Below are 19,235 nucleotides of genomic sequence, written 5' to 3'. Positions count from 1 at the left end.
CGTGCAGAGTTCCATTTTGCACAGCTGGGAGGACCAGAGGCAGAGAGTTCTCATGAGAATGTTGACCTAGACAATATTCTTTCCTTGCAGCTGTCCACAGACAAAGACTTTAGAAAGCATCGGAACCGTGTGGCCTACCTAAGCCTGTTTTACAGTTGAGAAGCTGTGACTGCCTTCACGTGCTCCTCCTTAGCACAGTTTCTCCAGGCTTGAGGGCAGAGCTGCTCTTCGCCCTCTGCATTGCTGTGGCCCCTTTGTCTGCCAGCATGGGGCCCCGCGAGGTGCAAGGGTCTCGTAACTATTGGATGAGAGCATAAAGACTGGTTCAGAGTGTTCTGTCTCCAGGTGCTGGTTTCTTGTATACATACATAGATGGGTCTGAGGGTTCCTATTTAGTGTTCTATGAGGTGGCTCTATTTTACTGAAATACTTGTGGATCCCTGCTCCCTAGCTCTAATTTCCAGGCACCAGTTTTATATGTTCTGCCACTAACCCCTCGTAACAGGAGGCTGTTGGCCTATACATATAAAGGATTTGGATGGCGTTTGGGCTTGCTTGGGCTTGCTATGTACAGAGTGATTTAAAGGCAGGGAAAAGCATGTTCTAGGAGCTCTTACAAGCTTCTGAATTCCCCAGCGTGGAGTGGGAAGGTCCTGGTTTGGTTGCCTTTCCAAGATTCATGTAAAACTCACAGAACCAAAACTTCCCCCTTTCCCATTACATCTATTTAGTCTGTCAGTCATCGTATATATTGAGTTCCTACCATGCGTCAGCCATAGTGGCAGGCACTGGGGATGTAACATGAATGAAAATAAACTCATCTACTGGCTCCTCAGGCCTGGCCTGAAGTATGAGGAGGACTCCCCAGGGCAGCTAGTGGATTGGGTCTGCCCCCCAATCTGAATGACCCCCTGAAGCCTTACAGGTTAGTCTAGGGTATCAAGGTCAGCGCTCACAGCAGCCACATTCAGAGTGTTTATCTAGACTCTCTGGCCTGAGAGGTGGGCCCCTTTCCTTCCAACACTGACTGAAATAAACTCAGGTGTAGTTCCTTCAGGATGGGCACCAAGTGTGGTCCACCTTATCTTTTAACAGGAAGGTCCTCTAGTGCCTACTTGGGCTTATTAGTCGTTACCAGAAGGGTGGCAAGTCTGCACGTGTCTGGATACCAAAAAGTGAGACGCTGCCAGTGGCTGCAGAAAAGCTTTAGCCTGCTGTCACCTTCAGGGGCAGCCCATGGTAAGTGTTAGCTGGTGAAAGAGGCAGTAAGAGGTGAAACTCCTGGGCTGATGGGGCCTCATTCCTTAAGGGCCAAGGTCTTCTGAAGAAATCATGGTAAAGGAAACGTCTCTGTTGGAAATCATATTAGAATATTAAGATACTGATGAAGATACCTGAACCTAAAAACTTTTACCCAATATGGAGACTTCTTTTAACTATGTGATTTGATGATTTCTATTATTTTGTCAAGAAGTGTGTATGATGTGCAGTAAGTCAGGACGGATGTTTCTCACCTCTCTCACACCTCCCTCCCTCTCCTCCTTTGGACCCACACACATGCAGGCATTTTCAGAGGCGGTCATTCAGCAGTCATTATTTTGTTTGACTCAGGGACGTGGACCCTTCTTTGGAGGATATTGACGGATGATAGAACCGCTTTCACACTGTTGCCCGCTACATACGCTCAAGGCTTTTTCCAGGGAAGGGAACTCACTTTTCTAAAATGGAAATCTGATTTGATAAGAAATAATTTTTTTATTGAGGTATAATTGACATACAACATTATATTAGTTTCAGGTGGAAAACATAATGATTCAATGTTTGTATATATTGTGAAATGATCACGACAAGTCTAGTTAACATCCATCACCATACGTGTTACAGAATTTTACTTTCCTTGTGATGAGAACTTTTAAGATTTACTCTTCCAGCAACTTTCAAATATGCAGTACAGTATTGTTAACTATAGTCACCATGCTGTACATTAGATGCCCAGGATTTATTTATTTTATAACTGGAAGCTTGTGCCTTTTGACCCCCTCACCCATTCTGCCCACCCTCCCCGCCCCCTGCCTCTGGCAACCAGCAATCTGTTCTCTGTATCTATGAGGTTGGTGAGTTTTTTAAATAAATTTTTAAATATAGCTTCAGTTAACCTTTAGGATCCCTTAAAATGCTAAATTGTAAACACAAGTACTTAAGAAAGAGTACAAATGAATACAAAGAATAAAACATGCAGTGCCATATTTATTTTACATCTGGATTTGGTTCAAAGGGTTTACAGTTTTTTTAGGGTTTAATAGAGTAAAACCTTATCGTGATGCGATTTTGTAGGCTAGGGCTTCCAACGTGACAGATAGATTGATATAATATATAGACTACACAGAATATTGAAAGATGCTGTTTGACATGCAGCACAAGAAAATTTGTAACAAAGAAGGATTTTATCAACACTGTTGCCTTAAGGCCAATTGCAGCACTTGCATGTCTGGTCAAAAACTAGACCCTGGACACACTGGAAGTGGAAGGTACTGACTGCCACACTCTGGTAGAACTTGGTGGTGTCTTCAGGATCACTGTAAATTCCGTCTGCTTTGCCACTACAGAAGCCTCCATCTCCTCCACTGCCCCCGTCACTGCCACCTTCTCCAGCACTTCCTCCATCACCGCCGCCTCCGCCATCACTGCCGCTGCCTCTGCCAACATTGGTGCAGAAACCTTCACTTCTGGGTGTCACGGGTCGGTTACACCAAGCGTTGGTGGCTGACGGGGTACATTCTAAAAAACAGCATTTCAGAGCATCATCATAAGCTGTTTTTGAACATGGAAGCAGCAAGCTATCAACCTTCTCCTGTATCAGTTTTGTTCTCAAAGAACTGGAGCCCTGTGAGGGTTCTAAGCTGTAGCTGGGAAGAACGTTAAAAAGGGACAAATGCTCAAAGCATAGAGGAAGGGGGAACAAGAACCCTGGAGTCCCAGCAGTATGTCACCCGCGGCCTTCTCTTCTAGTTCCCCTCACGGGGAAATGAACCTGACCCTGCAGTGATGGCGCCAAAGATGTTATTTGGGGGACTAATTAATATTCAGGTTTTAGTAGGGGAGGTTTATCTGTCGATATTTCTGTCATAAGTAATCTGTTTGACTTTTTGTCATCTTGTTAACCTTGAGTATTATGTTTGGATTTTTATCATCTTGTCATGCTTTATTTTTACTTGTTTCACCATTGATATTTTCTTTTTTGTCTCCCTCTGGTGATTCAGACGTTTTTTATCTTATTTTACTCTACTAGTAGAATGCTCTCAACTACTACAATTTGCTGCCTCTTACTCCCTCGCTGTTAATTTGAACAAGTCATTTTATCATTGTCTTGTACAGGTTTTTACAATTCTAAAAATCAATGCGCCTGAATTTCCTCAGAGTAGAGACATAAGGAGCGTCTTCTATCTTCCACTTCTCCACCTCCATCCTTAGGTCTTCCCCCAGGGATGCTTACCCCAAGGAACATACAGAACCACATGAAGGGCAGAGGTTTCTCTCTTCATGCTGCTGAGTCATTAGCCAATCAGCAACATGAGGCTTGGGCCCTGCTCTTCTTCAAGACCTGCCTCCAGCCCTCCCCACCAGCACCCAACCAACAAAACCTGTGCGTCTAAGGCGGGTGGGGAAGCAGCTAAGCCACCTGATTATAGGATTTGGTGCACCGCAGTGAGAGAGGGGCAGTCGAGCTGAGAGAGAAAATCAGAACGTATATCAGACTTGGTTTCAGGATATCAGATTCCTCCTCTCTGCTGAAATCTTCCTGAGCAGCAAAGCCCACCTCTAGGGTATCAGGTATATTTAAATCCTTGCCCACAGTAACTACTGGACTTAGACCGGCCCCTTGATTGAAAAATGGAGTTCTAAAAAGGTGCTTTGTATAACTCTGTCCCTTTTCTCAAATGTGAGTAGCTACAAGTTCTGTGGCTGCCTCATTGCACCCTGGCCTCTCTGCGTTTGCCATTCTTGGCAGCTTGACCTGTATCTTCTTTGGAACAATGTGGTAAACTCCCTAGTGACACACCTGAGGACAGGCCTGGCAGTGACTTCAGCCTGCGAATGAGTGGGTATTTGCCCTCATTGCAGAGGAGCCTGAGAAGTCATTCAGACCAATGGCCCAAACCTTCATGGCCCTTCCAAACTTGTTCTCCTTAAGGAAGTCGACCTGTGGTCAAAAAGAGTGCTTGGCAGAATCAAATGGCATCTATGCAACAAACAGTGAAGTTTGGGGTAACAAGGCAATGTTAGGGAGTGAAAAGCAGGTGGGGTGGGACCCTGTCAATTTTTCTTCTGTGAAAAGGTATGTGTCTTGTGGATTCAGGTCATGTGTTTGGCTAACTCAGTTCTATCCGTGTTTTCTTGCCCTCGTTAATAAACTCTTGAGTAGTAATATAAATAAAGCTAATATTTATTTAATACTAGAATTCCAGGCTAAGCTATGTTTTTACATTCTTTACTCAACCTTCCTGGGAACTACTAGGTATATCCTATTATTATTATTGTTATTACTCTTTCACAGATTTGAGGGAACTCACCCAGGCTAAGATCGGGGATTTAAAACCAGGTATATCTGGCTCCAAAGCCTAACTTCCTAACCACTGCAACATGCAGCAGCTTTCCTCCTCCTTGCTGACCACTTCTCCCGACCAGGATTCTATAGAGATGAGCTGACAGAGCAGGCAGTGGAAAGAACCCAGGCTCTGAGCTGGACTGCATGTTCAATTACTGCCTTTGCCATTTTCCAGCCATGTAACCTCGGACTTGTCACAGCGCCCGCGATCCTCAGCTTATCCATCTATGAGACAGAGAGGCTAATTCTTACTTCACTGGATTGTGTAGAATCAAATAAGATACTGGTTGTAAAGCATTTAGGTAAAAATGTGGAGGACTATTTTTATTATTGTCATTGAAGACGTTGTTTTTAGGCCAGGCTACTAACCATTCACATGAACTAGCAGAGATTCATCCTGGACAAAAATTGGGAAATAAATTTTAACTGTATTATATAATATTCTAGTTATATATCAGTGTATTTACTATATATTGTACTTTGTATTATTAAATCTATATGTAATCATATTGTTTTCCCTGTCTTGGGGAAAGCTAAGTCATAATGAGGTTAGCCTGCCCTTCCTTTGAGTATCTTTAAAACTTTAAAGCCACAGATCTTGGTAAAATGGGCTCTTGATGAACTCAGGTTCTAAGCTAGAATGGTAAGTTTTTTTAGAGTGTTCACACCTCATATCCATAGCTCTCAATGTTGTCATAACCAACCCACTCCGTGTTTTCATAAGCATATGGGCCTTTTTGGTCTTCAATCCAGGCACTTGTGGCTCCTTAGGAATGTGCGGATCTGTGGGAGGAATGAAGAAGGCAATGCTGAGTGCATCTCAGATCTATATCATGTACTGGAGCAGAAAGGACTTAGATGGGAGAAAAATAGAAGTGGGAAGGGATGGATAAGGGGACATTGTGAAATATACATTAATGTCACATATTTCTCTAGAAAGTGATTTTGTTTCATAAAATAAAAACATGTTTAATGAAATCAGGCTACGAACAAGTATAATTCTAATTCTGTACCCAGAGTTTATTTGAGAAGCGATAAGCATGAACATACGAGCTGTGGTCATTCTTCCATAAACACTTGAGTCTTTGGCAAACACTGTTAATCATTCACCTTTCAGTCTCTGAGTTTTCCTATCAGCCCAGGATTTGAGTAAATGCAATTAGGAGTTGGAAGAGAGATCAAATTATTTGCATTCCTGGGCTAGACAATTGAAATCTTTCTCCAGTTATTTATATGAATGTAATAGGATTTAGTATTGCTTTGGGGCTGTGGGAAACATGGTGCCATACACTTCAAAACCCGAAAAGAAATCCAGATTGATATTTTTTTTAAGTGAAAAGTGCTCCACGACCATCAAACTGCCTTTTCCCAGGCTGCTTATGCTCAGAGCTATGAGAAGCCAGGGTATAGGATCTCAAGAGAAGAAGGGTAGCAAGATGACTTAGAGAATGAAAGAATTTTCCCCAGTGCATTTTAAGCCTGACTTAGCCAGGTCAGTTATCTTGTAGTAAGCCCAGAAGCCAGTCATATGTGTGTAAGGACCAGATGACCCTGCTCCAGAGACTGGGGCACAGACTGAGGTGTCAGAAGTGCTGAGCCAGAAGGTCCTCCCATAGGAGTGGAACCTCATGATGAGCTTCTCCACAGGGACTCCACTGTCTCTCCAGTACTTCCTGGCGTACTCCTGAAAAAGGCAACACAGACATTATTTCCTCACCAGTGTTTGTACCATTTGACTAGCAAAGTCTAGCTAATTGTCCTCTGAAGAGAAAGCCTCTTTCCCAACATCCAAGGCGTTCCCCAATCCCTTCCCCGTCTCCCCTTTGCATATGATTGGAGACTTCTCTTTCTTACACAGTTGAAATAACGCATGTCACCTTGACCCTTGGATCCTACGTGCAGGTGAGTGTTATGTCCTGTACATGTGTCCCAGCCACCATGGAAGTCATAGGTTATCATATTGATGAAATCAAGGAGCCTGAAACAAGAGATTTTGAGCCATCAGGATCCTGGGGGCATTTTCTTATAGACAGTCTAAGAGCAAGAAATGGTAGCAGTGGGAAATTCATGATGTCAAGTAGATAGCCATATGGCCCTACCAATGTGGCTTCCTGGGGGCCCCTGGGGAGCTGGTTATCTTCTGTGAGCCCCATAGTGCTAGAAAGGAAGTCTCTTTTACCTCCTTGAAAGAAATAGGGCAGACCCAGAGCAGAAGGTTAGGAAATGTGGGTCGTTAGAGCATATTTTTCAGAAACTCATGTCTCTAGGACCATGGGAATCACAGGTGAGCAGCTCTCCTATTGCTTTGCAGATAATAGCTTTCTTGATTTTACAGCCTTTTGCAAAAGAAACTGCTAATGGGAATTGCTATTATAAGGATTTGCCATGGTCTTGAATCTTGTTTCTCTTCTCTCCAAAGCCCACCACCGTGACAATTTAAAGGGGCCAGCACCTTATCCCAGAGGCACTAAGTCCCCAAACCTCTTTGGCAATTGTAGGTACCAACTTTCTAAACACTATGTTTACATAACTACTTGGGATGCTCGCCACCAAAAAGTTGAGGAATTTCTGCTCTAGGATCTGTGGGCCCAGAGACCCAGTGCCCTTACTACCCAATCTCTGCCATTTCATATCCTGCATCAATGGTCCCTTTTCTAGGTGATAAGCTGCTGTGAGCAGCAGTCTGGCATACCCTGTTTCTTTAGCCTCTTCTTCAAAAGCCTCTAGCATTTCCTGGAGAAAGAAAAGAGGGTAGATTTTAGTGGCTGTCTTCATTATCTATTTCCTATAAGTACCTCTTGGGCTGGTTTCCAGCTCAGAGCAATTCCCCTGTCTCACTTGCTGATGACCTCTCCAAGAGGAAGGGTTACCTGTGAGTACCTGGTAGATAACTGCTTTGTTCCTTTCCCATGCTTGTGGAAGACCTTGCTAAACAGTCATGATACTTTTTTCAACAGAATCTGAGCAAGGCCTAAACATCTTTCATGACTCAGAAAACTTTAAAAATCAATTAGAGTCAACAGCTAAAATAAAATCAATTTGCCATCACAAAAGAAAGTGGTCAGGGTAATCATGCTCCTTGGGCACTATGCGTAACTTCAAAGACTGTTCAGGTTGATTATCAATAAAACATCTACCTTTTGTAGGTGGCATATGATGTGGCTGATGCTTTATTTAGAGGCTTTACATGTATTGTTTGCCTTAAATTTGAATTCCCATAACAACACTATGAGGGAAATGGTATCTTCATTTTTACATAAGACTCAGAAAAACTGCTCAGGACTGCAAGATTAAGATCAATACCAATTCATTCATCCATTTATTCCCCAAGTATTTATCGTGCATGCACTATTTCTAGGCAGTCTTACTCCAAGGCTCCACTCTCCTCTCCTGAGCCCCCAGTCTGGGCCTTAGTCATGTCTCACATCCACAGCCCAACACCTAGGTATTAGAAAGAATGTGAGGATGTTTGAAGGGAAAAAAGACAACATGAAGAAAAATATAGACTTCTAGGTAGTAGAGACTGTACCAGTCTTGGATCAGAACGTAGGGTTAAGTGTTGATGCTGAATAATGAAGGACAAGTCACTTTCCCTCTCTGTGACTTGGTTTTCTCATCTGTAATGTGAGGCATTTTGGATTTGATGAGCTATATGTTCCCTCCCAGCTCTAACATTCTGGGATCCAGCAAAACAGGCTGGGGTTCTAGTCCTGATGTCATCAATAGAAGGAGAAGGAAATGCAGAGTCGGAAGAAAGGAGAAAAAAAAGAGTACCTCTCAGGAAGATTGGAGTGTTGTGTTATTCCTTACCTAGTGGTACCTGCAGCAGAACAGCCAAGCCTGAAACAAAAAAACCACAAAAACAGGAAGTCCTCAGATGGGCTTCCCGATTAGCACCTGCTAATCCTCTAATTAGCACCAGGAGACTTTCATGGTCTCAAGGGCCTGAGGGCCTTTGCATTTATCTGTGGCCTTTCCCAGGGCCCCATTTCACCATTCCCAAGCTTGGATCCCAAGTGCCTCTGCTCAGAGCCAAGGCATTGGGGGACCCCATGCAGAAACCTCACTGAAACAGATGCCTGCCCTCCGGCCCCATTCCCAGGGACACCCCATGAGCCGTGGGAGGAAGAAGGGCAAAAAGAGTGGGAGACTCACAGGCCCAGAGCAGCATCCTACCCATCGTGTCTCCACAGCAGCCACCTTGGTCAGTCTCTTGGTTCAGCCCCACATAAGGGGGAGACCCCTTTCATCACTGTGAGCAGCACAGCTCTCACCTCATGACCACACGTCTCCAAGGCTAACAAATGCATATCTCCACCTATCCCAGCTTCATAAGGACCAGCACCCAACCCCAAAAGGGAAAGAGAAACCCAGCAGGGACCACCAGCCCAGGCCTGGCTACTCTGACAGAACTGCTTACAATTGGAGGCCTTAACTCAGCCCTGGAGCTGAGAGTCCCCCGGGATGTGGAAGCCAAGGAAGAGAATTAAGGTCACTGTGCTGGGAATCAGGGTCCCAAGGTACAGGGCCCAGCGTCAGGAAAACACGTGGAAGGTAGAGCTGAGATATTGAAGCATTCATTTAAGGCATGTAATTTTCCTCCTACAGGATGGAGTCCTATGTTCAAGGCCAGCAGCAAGGATCCTGGAAGAAGGGATCCAGTTCAGGCAAGGGGCACAATTAGTCCTGCTCATCATCTCCCCCTTCTCCCCTTGTGCTTTTACTGCCTCTGCTCTGGAGGGGAAGGACAGGGGTAGCCATAGGATGCAGTAGCTGCCAGCTCTCTTCCCTTATTCCAGGCCAGGGCAGGGATGGGGAGAGGCAGTTGCTACCAGAGAAATGTGGACCTTATACCTTTGCCCCCTTCTCCTCGTTCTGGGAGCGGTGGTGGCAGTAGGGTGTAAGGAACATCGTGACCTATTTTTGCTAGAGCCTGACTCCTTAGAAAAGGGGAGAAGGGAGGAAGAGTTGTGGCTATGTAGGAGGCGGGAGTTGCAGGTGTCAGGCCTGTTTTATCTCACCTTGATGACCCCAAGACCACAGATTTGCCACTGCCAACAGTTGTACCCCTCAGAACTGTGGCGAAGCCAGGAAGGCAGATAAGGTGGGCACAGGTACAGGAGTGGCTGCAGCCTTGGCCTGGGAACAGATCCTCAGACTGAGCCAGGAATTTCCTAAGTGCATCTAGCCTCCTTTCAGCCTTCTTAGGAAGAAGCTGACTCATATACCCCTGAGCGCCAAGTTCACCTTTGGATCCCCGGAACTTGACACAAACTAGGCACTTGACAGAAGTTGGTTGAATAAATGGATGTCTCATCTTCAACAGTTCTGGTATTGGGCAATCTTATGGCCAGAAAACCACCAAGCTATTCCTACTCTATTAGTTATCTGTTGTAACTAATTACAATAGATAATTTGTATAATTTGTATAATTTGCTGTGTAACAAATTATTCCAAAATTTAGCCACTTAAAACAATAAGAAATATTTATTATTTCATACAGTTTCTGTAATTCAGGAGCAGCTTGGCTGAGTGGTTCTGAATTGGGTTCTCTCGGGAGGTTGCAGTCAGGATGTTGGCAGCAGTCACCAAGGGCTTAACTGCGCCTAAAATATCCATCCCTAAGATGATGTGCTCACGTGGCTTGCAAGCTGGTGCGGGCTGTTGGCAGGAGGTCTCAGTGTCTCCTTTGTGGACCTATCTTTAGGGCCACTAGAGTGGCAGCTGGTTCTCCCAGAGCAAGTGGTCCAAGAAAAAGAACGATGGAAGTGCCACTCCATCACATCTGCACTGTCCTATAGGTCACATGGGTCAATCTTATTCATTATGGGAGGGGACTACACAAGGACGTGAACACCAGGAGGCAAGGATCACTGAAGGCAATCTCCAAAGTAGCTGTGATCCACACTGACATGGCAGTTTTGAAAGCCCACTGTGTGAAAGTATTGTGCTAAATAGTGAGGATTCAAAGATTTAGACACCATCCCTCCCCTCCAGGAACTCAGAGACTCGTGGGAGAGACAGAGATATTGGGAGGTGCCTTGGGAGCACAGCAGGAACACCAGCCAGACTTGGGATGCTCACCAATAGCCTCCCAAGTCTCGGACCCACCCAACTAGAGTTTTCACATTTTGTCCACTAACCCACTGAGCTCCAGGGACACGTGCCCAGCACATGGAGAGTGCTCAAAAAATCCTACGTTTTATTATTCTCCTTTCTACAGACATGATTCTTGCCTCAGGCCCACCCTGTTGTTGGCCATGTCATAGACAAAATAATGTTCCTTGAGGAAGACAGCTCCTAGAATCCACAGGGGCTGCCCACTGGAGGACGGCAGGTAAGTGGCCTCAGTTCCAGGCCAGCAGTAGCCATTGTTCTGAATAGACAAAGGACATGAGGATGTAACCAGTTGCACTGTAGAGACCTTTCTCCACAGGAACATCCCCCACCCTATATTCCGTGACACCTGTGGGGTCTCTGCCACTGGGGATTCCCCATAGCTGCCCAGTTGTGAGCTGGGACACAGAACAGCTCTTTGGTCCCATCTAATCACATATTCAGGGAGCCTGGGAGTGAATACATACGTTGAAGACATAGACAGAGGGAGCAGAGGGACCTGGGATGGGCTAATGATAAAGGCAATGGTGGGCATGTTCTGTACGGCACCGCAGTTGACCACAAGCTGAGAGAGAGAAGAGGCAAAGCTGCGGAGTGCCAGGGGACTAGGAGCCCAGACAGAGGACCCAAGGCCCCATTTTTTTCCTATGAGACTCTTTTTGACCTTCCAGCAGAGGCTGTTTCAGAGCATGGAAGGCAAGGCCTGAATTCTCAGACACAACACTGACGAGATCCTCTTGCGCCTTGAGTCCTGTCCTTATATACATCTCAACAATTAGATTTTGGTTGTACCGACAAGGCCATAAAGAGTTAGGCTTATGCCAGAACACAATTTCTAACCTCAAAAAGTACAAATTACAGAGAAAAAGCATGGGCACACACTTGTAGAAGCATAGTCTCACACACACTAATGTCCACATTTGTGTGCACTTGTCCACGCACTCATCACGCACACAGACACACATACACGCACACACAGCCTGAGGAACCAAGATTTAGTCAGGGTCCAGACTCCTGTATTCAGGGAGAAGAAAACCACAGATATGTGTATGAAGGGAGCAGTTGTGGGGACAGGAGGCTACTCTGAAGAGAGAAACCCAAGTGGAATGGAGAAATGCATTGCAACCTGACTCTAATATTTCAGTGCAGTCCAATGACAGTGGCCAAACCGAGCTGAAATGTGCTCCTGGGACCTGCAGCACCTCCGGACAACCATTCTCCCGGTACTCACAGTCTGGATGGAGTTGGTGTTGCTCTGTCCCCTTATCCTTCCTTGCACTGAGGGTTCATGCCTGAAATGTCATGCTGGGTCCCCACCTGATCTGGCCTGCCAGGGGCTCAGGTCCCCAGCCAACCTTTCCTCCTCCCTCTTGTGCACTCATTGCACTTAGGATCCTGTTTGAGGCTGCCTGGATGTGCAGAGAAACCCTTGGTTTCTGGTTACTCACATCACCATTCTGCACCTGCTGGGCTCCTGTTGCCTGCAGGAGGGAACCCATCACTGCTGGGGCAAAACCAGCAGGAAGGTCCCTGTACCCACAATGGCCTGGCAGCCCTGGGAGCACCAGCCAGTGGCCTGGTTACTGACGGCAAACCTGAGGGGGCCCAGTACAAAGTGAGTCAGGTGGCCTCTGCTGCTGAGCCACGTCCATCCCTCTTCCCCCAACCCAGCAGCTCCAACATTCTGCCTCTACCAGGAAGCCAGTCCACCCCACAACCCAACTGCCCATGTAATGCTTCTGTGCCTTTGTGATTATTGGAGTAGTGTCCTCAGCCTTGGCCTGGTGACTGCTCCAGCTCCGACTGAAAGCTCTTGGAAGGCAGGGACTATATCTTGTCTTCTTTAGTCCACCTGTATGAGGCCCAGCACACAGTGCCAAACCTAGTCAAAGCCTGTGATCTATTAATCAATACACTTTGAGCACCTACTCTGTGCAAGATGCTCTTATCGGGATTATGATGCTATAAGGAGGGAGTAAACTACTTACTGTTTTTAAGGAGTTTATTATAATAGACATGATACTTAGATGATATTTATTCTAACAGAGAATACATTAAGCCATGACTAACACCATCAGGCAGTAGCTGATAAAGTCCATAATGTGACACATAAAATCCTGTGTGATTCAGTGCCTGATTTCTTGTCCAACTTTTTCTGCTGTTCTGCCTTTCTGCTTCGTTCTACTCATATTGTTGGGTGCTGTCTGTGAGCAAAGGCACTTGGAGATAGAATGCTGAATAAGACAGACAGCACAGTCTAATGGAAGGGCCAGTCACTTAACAAAGACACAAAAATGATGTTTAACTGCAGCCTTGATAAGTACTATGAAGGAAATGCAGTATGCCAGAGAAGAGGGGACTTGATCTAGTCAGAGGGTCACACAAGGATTTTTCTGAGGAATTGATGCTTAAAGGGTGAGTGGAATTGGTCCATGTGAAAAAGACACCTCTATTCCAAGCACATTAAGCTAGTCCCTAGACATGCCACTCTTACCTCTCTCTCTACTCTTGCACACTCGGCTGTTTTTCTAGTGCCTTACCCAATGATTAGGACACAGAATAGTGATAAGAGCACACGTACATTCTATGGGATTAAGAAAGAGAGAGATCACTGTGGGCTGGTCCCCCTGAGAGGAATTTTTAGAGGAGATAGGAATTAATCCAGGCTCTGAAGTTTTCCTAAAATTCAAGTATGCCCAAAGGGACAGTTCAAGAGACATAATCAAAAGAAAAAAAGCAAAAAAGTCATGGCAAGCTGAAGGACTTGCTCAAGTCTGTGCTTCATCTCAGACAGTAGTAGGAAGGCCGAGACGAGAGGTGGGGCCTAGCTTTTGTGTGGTAGTTTGTCTTTAATTTGTCTGTGATGGAGAATTCTTGAGGACTTTGAGTGTATAAGTAACTGATTCATGACCATGAGCTTTGGGATCTGATAACCTTGTGTTTGAATTTTGAAATTTGTGAAATGTGTGACTTTGGATAATTTACTTAACCTCTGAGCCTTGTTTTTTTAATCTACACAATAAAATATATGACTGACCTCCTTCTAGGGTTGCTGTGGAAATTGTATGCAATAACATCCGTAAAATATTTAACATAGTATCTGACACATAGAAAACATCAATGACAGCTATTAATTTTACTGATGGTGGAAGTGGTAAAGATTATGCTGATTGGAATAATGAAGCTTCCAAAAATAAAGATATGGATCCACAGTGCTTAGGAATGACTAACCTGCTGGCATGACAAGGCTCAGTGACCAGTTCAAAAAGTTCAGTCAAGGGTCCTGTGTGGTGGCATAGCGGTCAAGTTTGCACAGTCAGCTTTGGCGGCCCAGGGTGCGCAGGTTTGGATCCCGGGTGCAGACCTACACACCACTCATCAGGCCTTGCTGAGGTGGCACCGCACCTGAAAAAAATAGAAGAAGATTGGCACAGATGTTAGTTCAGGGACAATCTTCCTCACCAAAAAAAAAAAAAAAAAGTTTAGCCAGGAGCTAGACACCAGAGTTTACTGAGCTCCAGGACAATCTTGGCCTGAGGGTTTGGTGATTCTTCAAGAAATCTGTGCCATGACAGAAACAGAGAATATTCTTGTGCTGGAGGAACACCATAGGAGTGTCCATAATCTATAGGACCTTTCCTCTCTACTTATTCCTGGATGGCAATCTGCCAATACAGTTCCCAGGTGACAGGGGTCCAAACAATCCGACGAGAATAAAGTCGAGGGCCACATGTCCCAGCATGAGCTCTCCACCTTCCTACAGGTTGGTTGGCTGGGAGAAATGTAGAAGAACATGATTCCTCTAACACAAACGAGTCAGGCAGCTCCTCTCTCTCCTGTGACCTTCCCTCCCTCCCTCAGACCCAGAGGCACCACAGAGCGAGGGGCTGCTGTCCTCTGAGCTGCTTTTCAGACTCCACCTCACCCAAAGTACCATGGTGAGGGGAAGTCTCAGAGAAACACCCAAAGTATCAGAGAATTGGAAACACAGACGGTGTCCATAAAGGAGAAGACAGCACTGGAAACGAGGCAACTGAAAACAAATTATCAAAGTATCCTGAGAAACCCTCCCTGGGACAAAGTGAGATAAGAAGAAACCCCTCTGAGAGCTCCTGGAATGGGCCCTGATGGGATCTCAAGTCTGCTGTGATGGGGACATTCCCATCATGGTCAGGTTGGTAATAAGATAATGTGAGGAGGATTTAGGTCTCTTTTTTTCAACCCTCTGGACTTGTCAGTCACAGAAGAAAGACATTTGGACTTCAAATATCCTGAGGATCACGTGTTTAGGAAAAAAGGATCAGAGAGTAAAGTTTGCCATGAAAGTTCAAGGCCAGATGGAGTAGGGAAAGTACTGGATTTCCGATCACGATATTTGAGTTTGAGTCTTAGCTTCACACCTACCAGTGGGTGATCTTGCTCAACATTGACAACATGTTTGAGCATCCGTTTTCTCACTGGAAAAAATGGGGCTAATGACAGGACTTCTGAGATGTCTTTTGAAGTAATTTCTATAAGAACACTTTATAAAGCTGGAGGTGTTATTCTAATTATCATTTCATTATTGTTCTCTTTACTGGTAAATGCTCATGTGACTTGTTCCAGAGCTCTACTTTGTGCAAATCTGTTACAGAAATTCTCCAGATTCACTAAACACATATTGAGGTAATATTGTTCACTTTTAAGAAGAGTTATCATACGGCTTATGACCATAATTAAAAATTCCTATAAAAATTCTCATTATGGCCATAATTAGAAATTCTTATTATGGCCATAATTAAAAATTCTTCCAGTGCACTTAAAATAAAATTCTCTCCAAAATGTAGTTACAAATTTTCAGAAATACATGGAGTATGTACAGCAAGTTGTACTCATTGTGTCAGCAAGGTTGATAACTTGGGCCCTTCCTGAGGTTGAGCCGTCCAAAGCCCCCATAGAGCGTTGCTTGCTGAGCCCTTCCCAGGATGGCTTCCTTACTGAGAGAAGTAGAAGCTGAAGATGGGTTGAGTGAGCTGGCCCTGCTGCAGCATCCCCTGTATCACTGTTGGGTCACTCCCAACAGTTGGGTCAAGTTGGGGTAGGCCGTTTCCAGGGTTCCATCAAAGTCTGCATGGTAGAAAGGGTTGCTGAGCTCATTCTCACTCAGGCCAAACTCCTGGTTCTGAACCTGGGGCGAGCAGACAGAGATGCTTAACAATTCAGGGGGACAAGTCCTTCCCAGACTTAGGTGCCCAGGGCCTGGAATCTAGACCCTCTCCTGGGGAAAGGAAGTGGCTTCTTTCACGCTGAGGTCAATCATGGGGGTGGGTGTGGAAGGGGAAGGAGCAACAGCATCCCCCAACCATGTGTGTCTTGGAGAAAAGAGTGTGGATGTTGGGGAAGCAGAGGTGGTTGGCTTTTGGAGTTATAATTTGCATTTCTATGGATGGTGAAAGGGCAGTGACTGGTTTTATATTGAACAATTCATGTTTGAGAACAATAGAGGAACTCTAGGTATTTGACGTAAAGAAGTAAGAAAATAGTCAAAGGCCAGGTCTTCAAATATCTAAAGTGGAAGTGTGTGAAGGAGGAAGCAGTTCTATTGTATGTGGTTTCAGAGGGCGGAGTTAAGATCAGGGCGCAAAGTCAAACAACTTTGGCACAACATAAAGAGCTCTCTGCAGTGAGGACTTCAGTGGAAGCACTTCCTGTCTCAAGAGGAAGGTTGAATTGGATGGCCTTTGACATCCTCTCCAACTTTCAGCTTCTGGGAAGGTTGTACTCAACTAGTAATCATGGATTTCTCTGACAGCTTTAGGCTCTAGAAAATGGCAGCCAAACCACAGACCCTCAGAAGCTATGAGAACGTCATTCACAGTCATGGTGTCATATCCCAGGACCACACTCAAGCTGACAAAGCCATAGGACAATGTATAGGTTTGTCTGTTGTTTCTGAATGTGGAGGACAGGCTGGGGTTGAACCCGTTATGATTGGCTGTAGACTGAATGGAATATTAGTGTCATTCACTGCTCTCCAAAGTACTTGGAGGTGACTTATCCTCAATGGCCTGGGATCACCAGATCAAGGCTGGGATAGGGGCTCAGCCTTAGGTCCTTTGTATCATAGACAAACTGTGTTAGGCCCAGAAAAGTCTGTGCCCTTGGATAACAGACGTTGTCCAAATTCCTTCCCACCCTCCATTCCCTGAAAGAGAGATTGCTTCAAAAGAGCCAGGAATCCCAGCCCATAGGAGAGAGCTGAGGAAAAAGAACAATGTAGAAAAGAATGGAAGCCTTAGTCTATTTCTGCTGTCTCTCACCAGAACTGTCAGCACTTCCAAAATGTGGACTGAGCGCATGATTTCTCAATGCTCCTAATTTAAGGAGGATGAGATAATGGATATGCACCAAGAACTCTGGACTTGCCATTATAAGCCTGTGTGCAGTCCTGACTCAGCCCCTCTCTCTGCTCCCATCCATGGGGTGGATGTTGGTGGTGGTAATCTCACAGAAGGCCTGGCTCTGGCAGTGGGTGGAGGGTACCCACACGTTAGAGGACCCCGTGTCAAAGAAGACCAGGAAATTTCAGGGTGGTATCCTGGTGCTGATGTCCCCAAAGTAGAGAGACTGAAAAGAAAGTTTTGTCACTCTCATTAAGCAACCAGACCTTGACCTAAGGATGGGAAGAAGTTGATCCACTGGAAGCCACATTTTGCCTACATCATTTCCTTTGAGGAATAAGAGGCTTCTTCCACAAGTTTTCCTTTCCATCTGGAGCCAGATGCTCTCAATATTCCACTTTTTTGTCTCTAATTGCAAGCCTTTGACTAGCAGAGGCGTAGTCTGGCAAGGCAATATCCTCTTCTAAATATATTTTCTACTTTGCAATAAGGTGACGCCTCTGTGTATCTACCATGCTATGTCAGAACACCCAACATTGGAGAAGCAATCACTGTTTTCTCCTTTCCCGGTGTCCATCCATCTTCCCCACATCAAATACACACACATACATTCACACACACACACAGACACACATTCACACACACTTGTTTCCCCTTCTCTTGCAGTGTTAGCTACTTCCACCACCATTCACCTCTCTCCTGGTCACATACTAGAAAGGGTACTAGGAAGTCAAGGATAAGAGGCGGCATGGAAAGCAAGAGAGGAACTTCACTGAGAAATAATTTAAGTTCTAGGTGAATTTGTGCCAGTCATGTCAGTTACCTGCCTCTTACATCTCCATCTATAAAACGGGGGAGTTGAAACAGAAGATCCCTAAAGCTGCTTCCAGCTTTACACTCTATGTAACCTCTCACTAAGGATAGTCCATAGGATACCAGTATGTTGAGATGCCCTGAGCAGACATTGTAGCCTCAAGAACATTCAGATATTTTCTCTGGGCGCCAGAGTATGTTTCCAAAGAAGGAGCTGCGCAGTGTCTAGAACCACTGGAGATTTGCCTGGCAGCCTGGATCCTGTTTTCCTTCTTTCCCCTGCAGCTCATTGCTACCATTTCCTCTGGATCTCCCCATCGACTTGAACCTCCCCATTATGAATCTCCTAACCACATAAACGGGGCCTTCGAGAGATGAGCCAGTAACAAAAAGAAAGAAGGCAGGAAAGGGAACGACTATACTATTAGATGGTACCAACTCATATTTTCCATAGGAAGGTGAGACTTGGGTTTAGTAATTAGTCGAAAATCAGAGTTAATGAGAGGTATAAATGAGTATCTAAGAATAGTTACTAGCCAAGGGTTATGAAAGCTGCCTCCCCCTTCACTCACATCAGGTAGCTTGTGATGGGCTCACAAACAATAGCATCATTATTGAAATGATACTTGGCAGCTAGATCAGCCTTTGGGCAGTTCTTTAGGAATGTCTCCAGCACACCCAGCTCCTCCATCCCCTGGTGGGTAGATTTGCCTTTCCTCAGATTAATTCTGCAGAGAATGGGGTAAACAAAAGGAAAGAGCTTCACCTTCTTCCTTTAAGGCAATCCCTTCAATGATATGACCTGAGTTTTCAAACTTCTTCTCTACTCTACTCAAGAAGAGCCTCTTACAGGAAATCCTCCCAGATTCTGGCAAGTTCTCACCACTGCAGTCACTCCAGCATTCCCAGCCTGGAAACACACTATACCATATGTTCCGGGTTTTGTGTTTATATATTGTTTACAGAGAATAAATATCTATTTCTTCCCAGTCCCTCCCATAAACTTGGGGCAGAGGTTGTGCATCCTTCCTTCTCCGCCAACAAAACACTCAACCCACCCTTACACACACACACACACACACACATATATACACATACCTTCCAGGTCAAGTCTTGGCCCCCAGTTGGTGTTCACGTCATAGTACCAAGAGACAACCTGACTGCCTTTCCAAGGGACCTGCAGAGGAAGGCCTTTGCTCTTCCCTCACTACTCATGCTCCCTTTAGGCTGGAATTCACGATGGAGCTGAACCCCAATACACACCTTCCACACACTCTGAGAGGTGTAGATAAAACAAGACCCAAGACCAGGATCTTCAT

At 45.2% G+C, this 19,235-nt stretch overlaps 1 protein-coding gene and 1 pseudogene across 4 annotated transcripts in view; one reads left to right on the top strand and one right to left on the bottom strand.

The window, feature by feature from the left end:
- The window catches only part of CIMAP3 (ciliary microtubule associated protein 3), a 21,259-nt gene extending 16,799 nt beyond the window's left edge, over window positions 1-4,460 (top strand). For all 4 annotated transcript variants that reach the window (XM_005610331.4, XM_014740109.3, XM_070268526.1 and 1 more), the window contains one exon: window positions 91-4,460. In XM_005610331.4, coding sequence (XP_005610388.1) covers window positions 91-159 — 69 coding nt within the window. In that variant the 3' untranslated portion in view covers window positions 160-4,460. The remainder of the gene's footprint in view (window positions 1-90) is intronic.
- On the bottom strand, window positions 3,794-19,235 carry PGBP (pepsinogen B, pseudogene; annotated as a pseudogene).

Source organism: Equus caballus, chromosome 5 (genome assembly GCF_041296265.1).
Source record: "Equus caballus isolate H_3958 breed thoroughbred chromosome 5, TB-T2T, whole genome shotgun sequence".
In the NCBI taxonomy this organism is placed as follows: Eukaryota; Metazoa; Chordata; class Mammalia; order Perissodactyla; family Equidae; genus Equus; species Equus caballus.
Note: the sequence above shows the minus strand (reverse complement) of the source record. Positions and strands in the feature narration are given on the sequence as shown.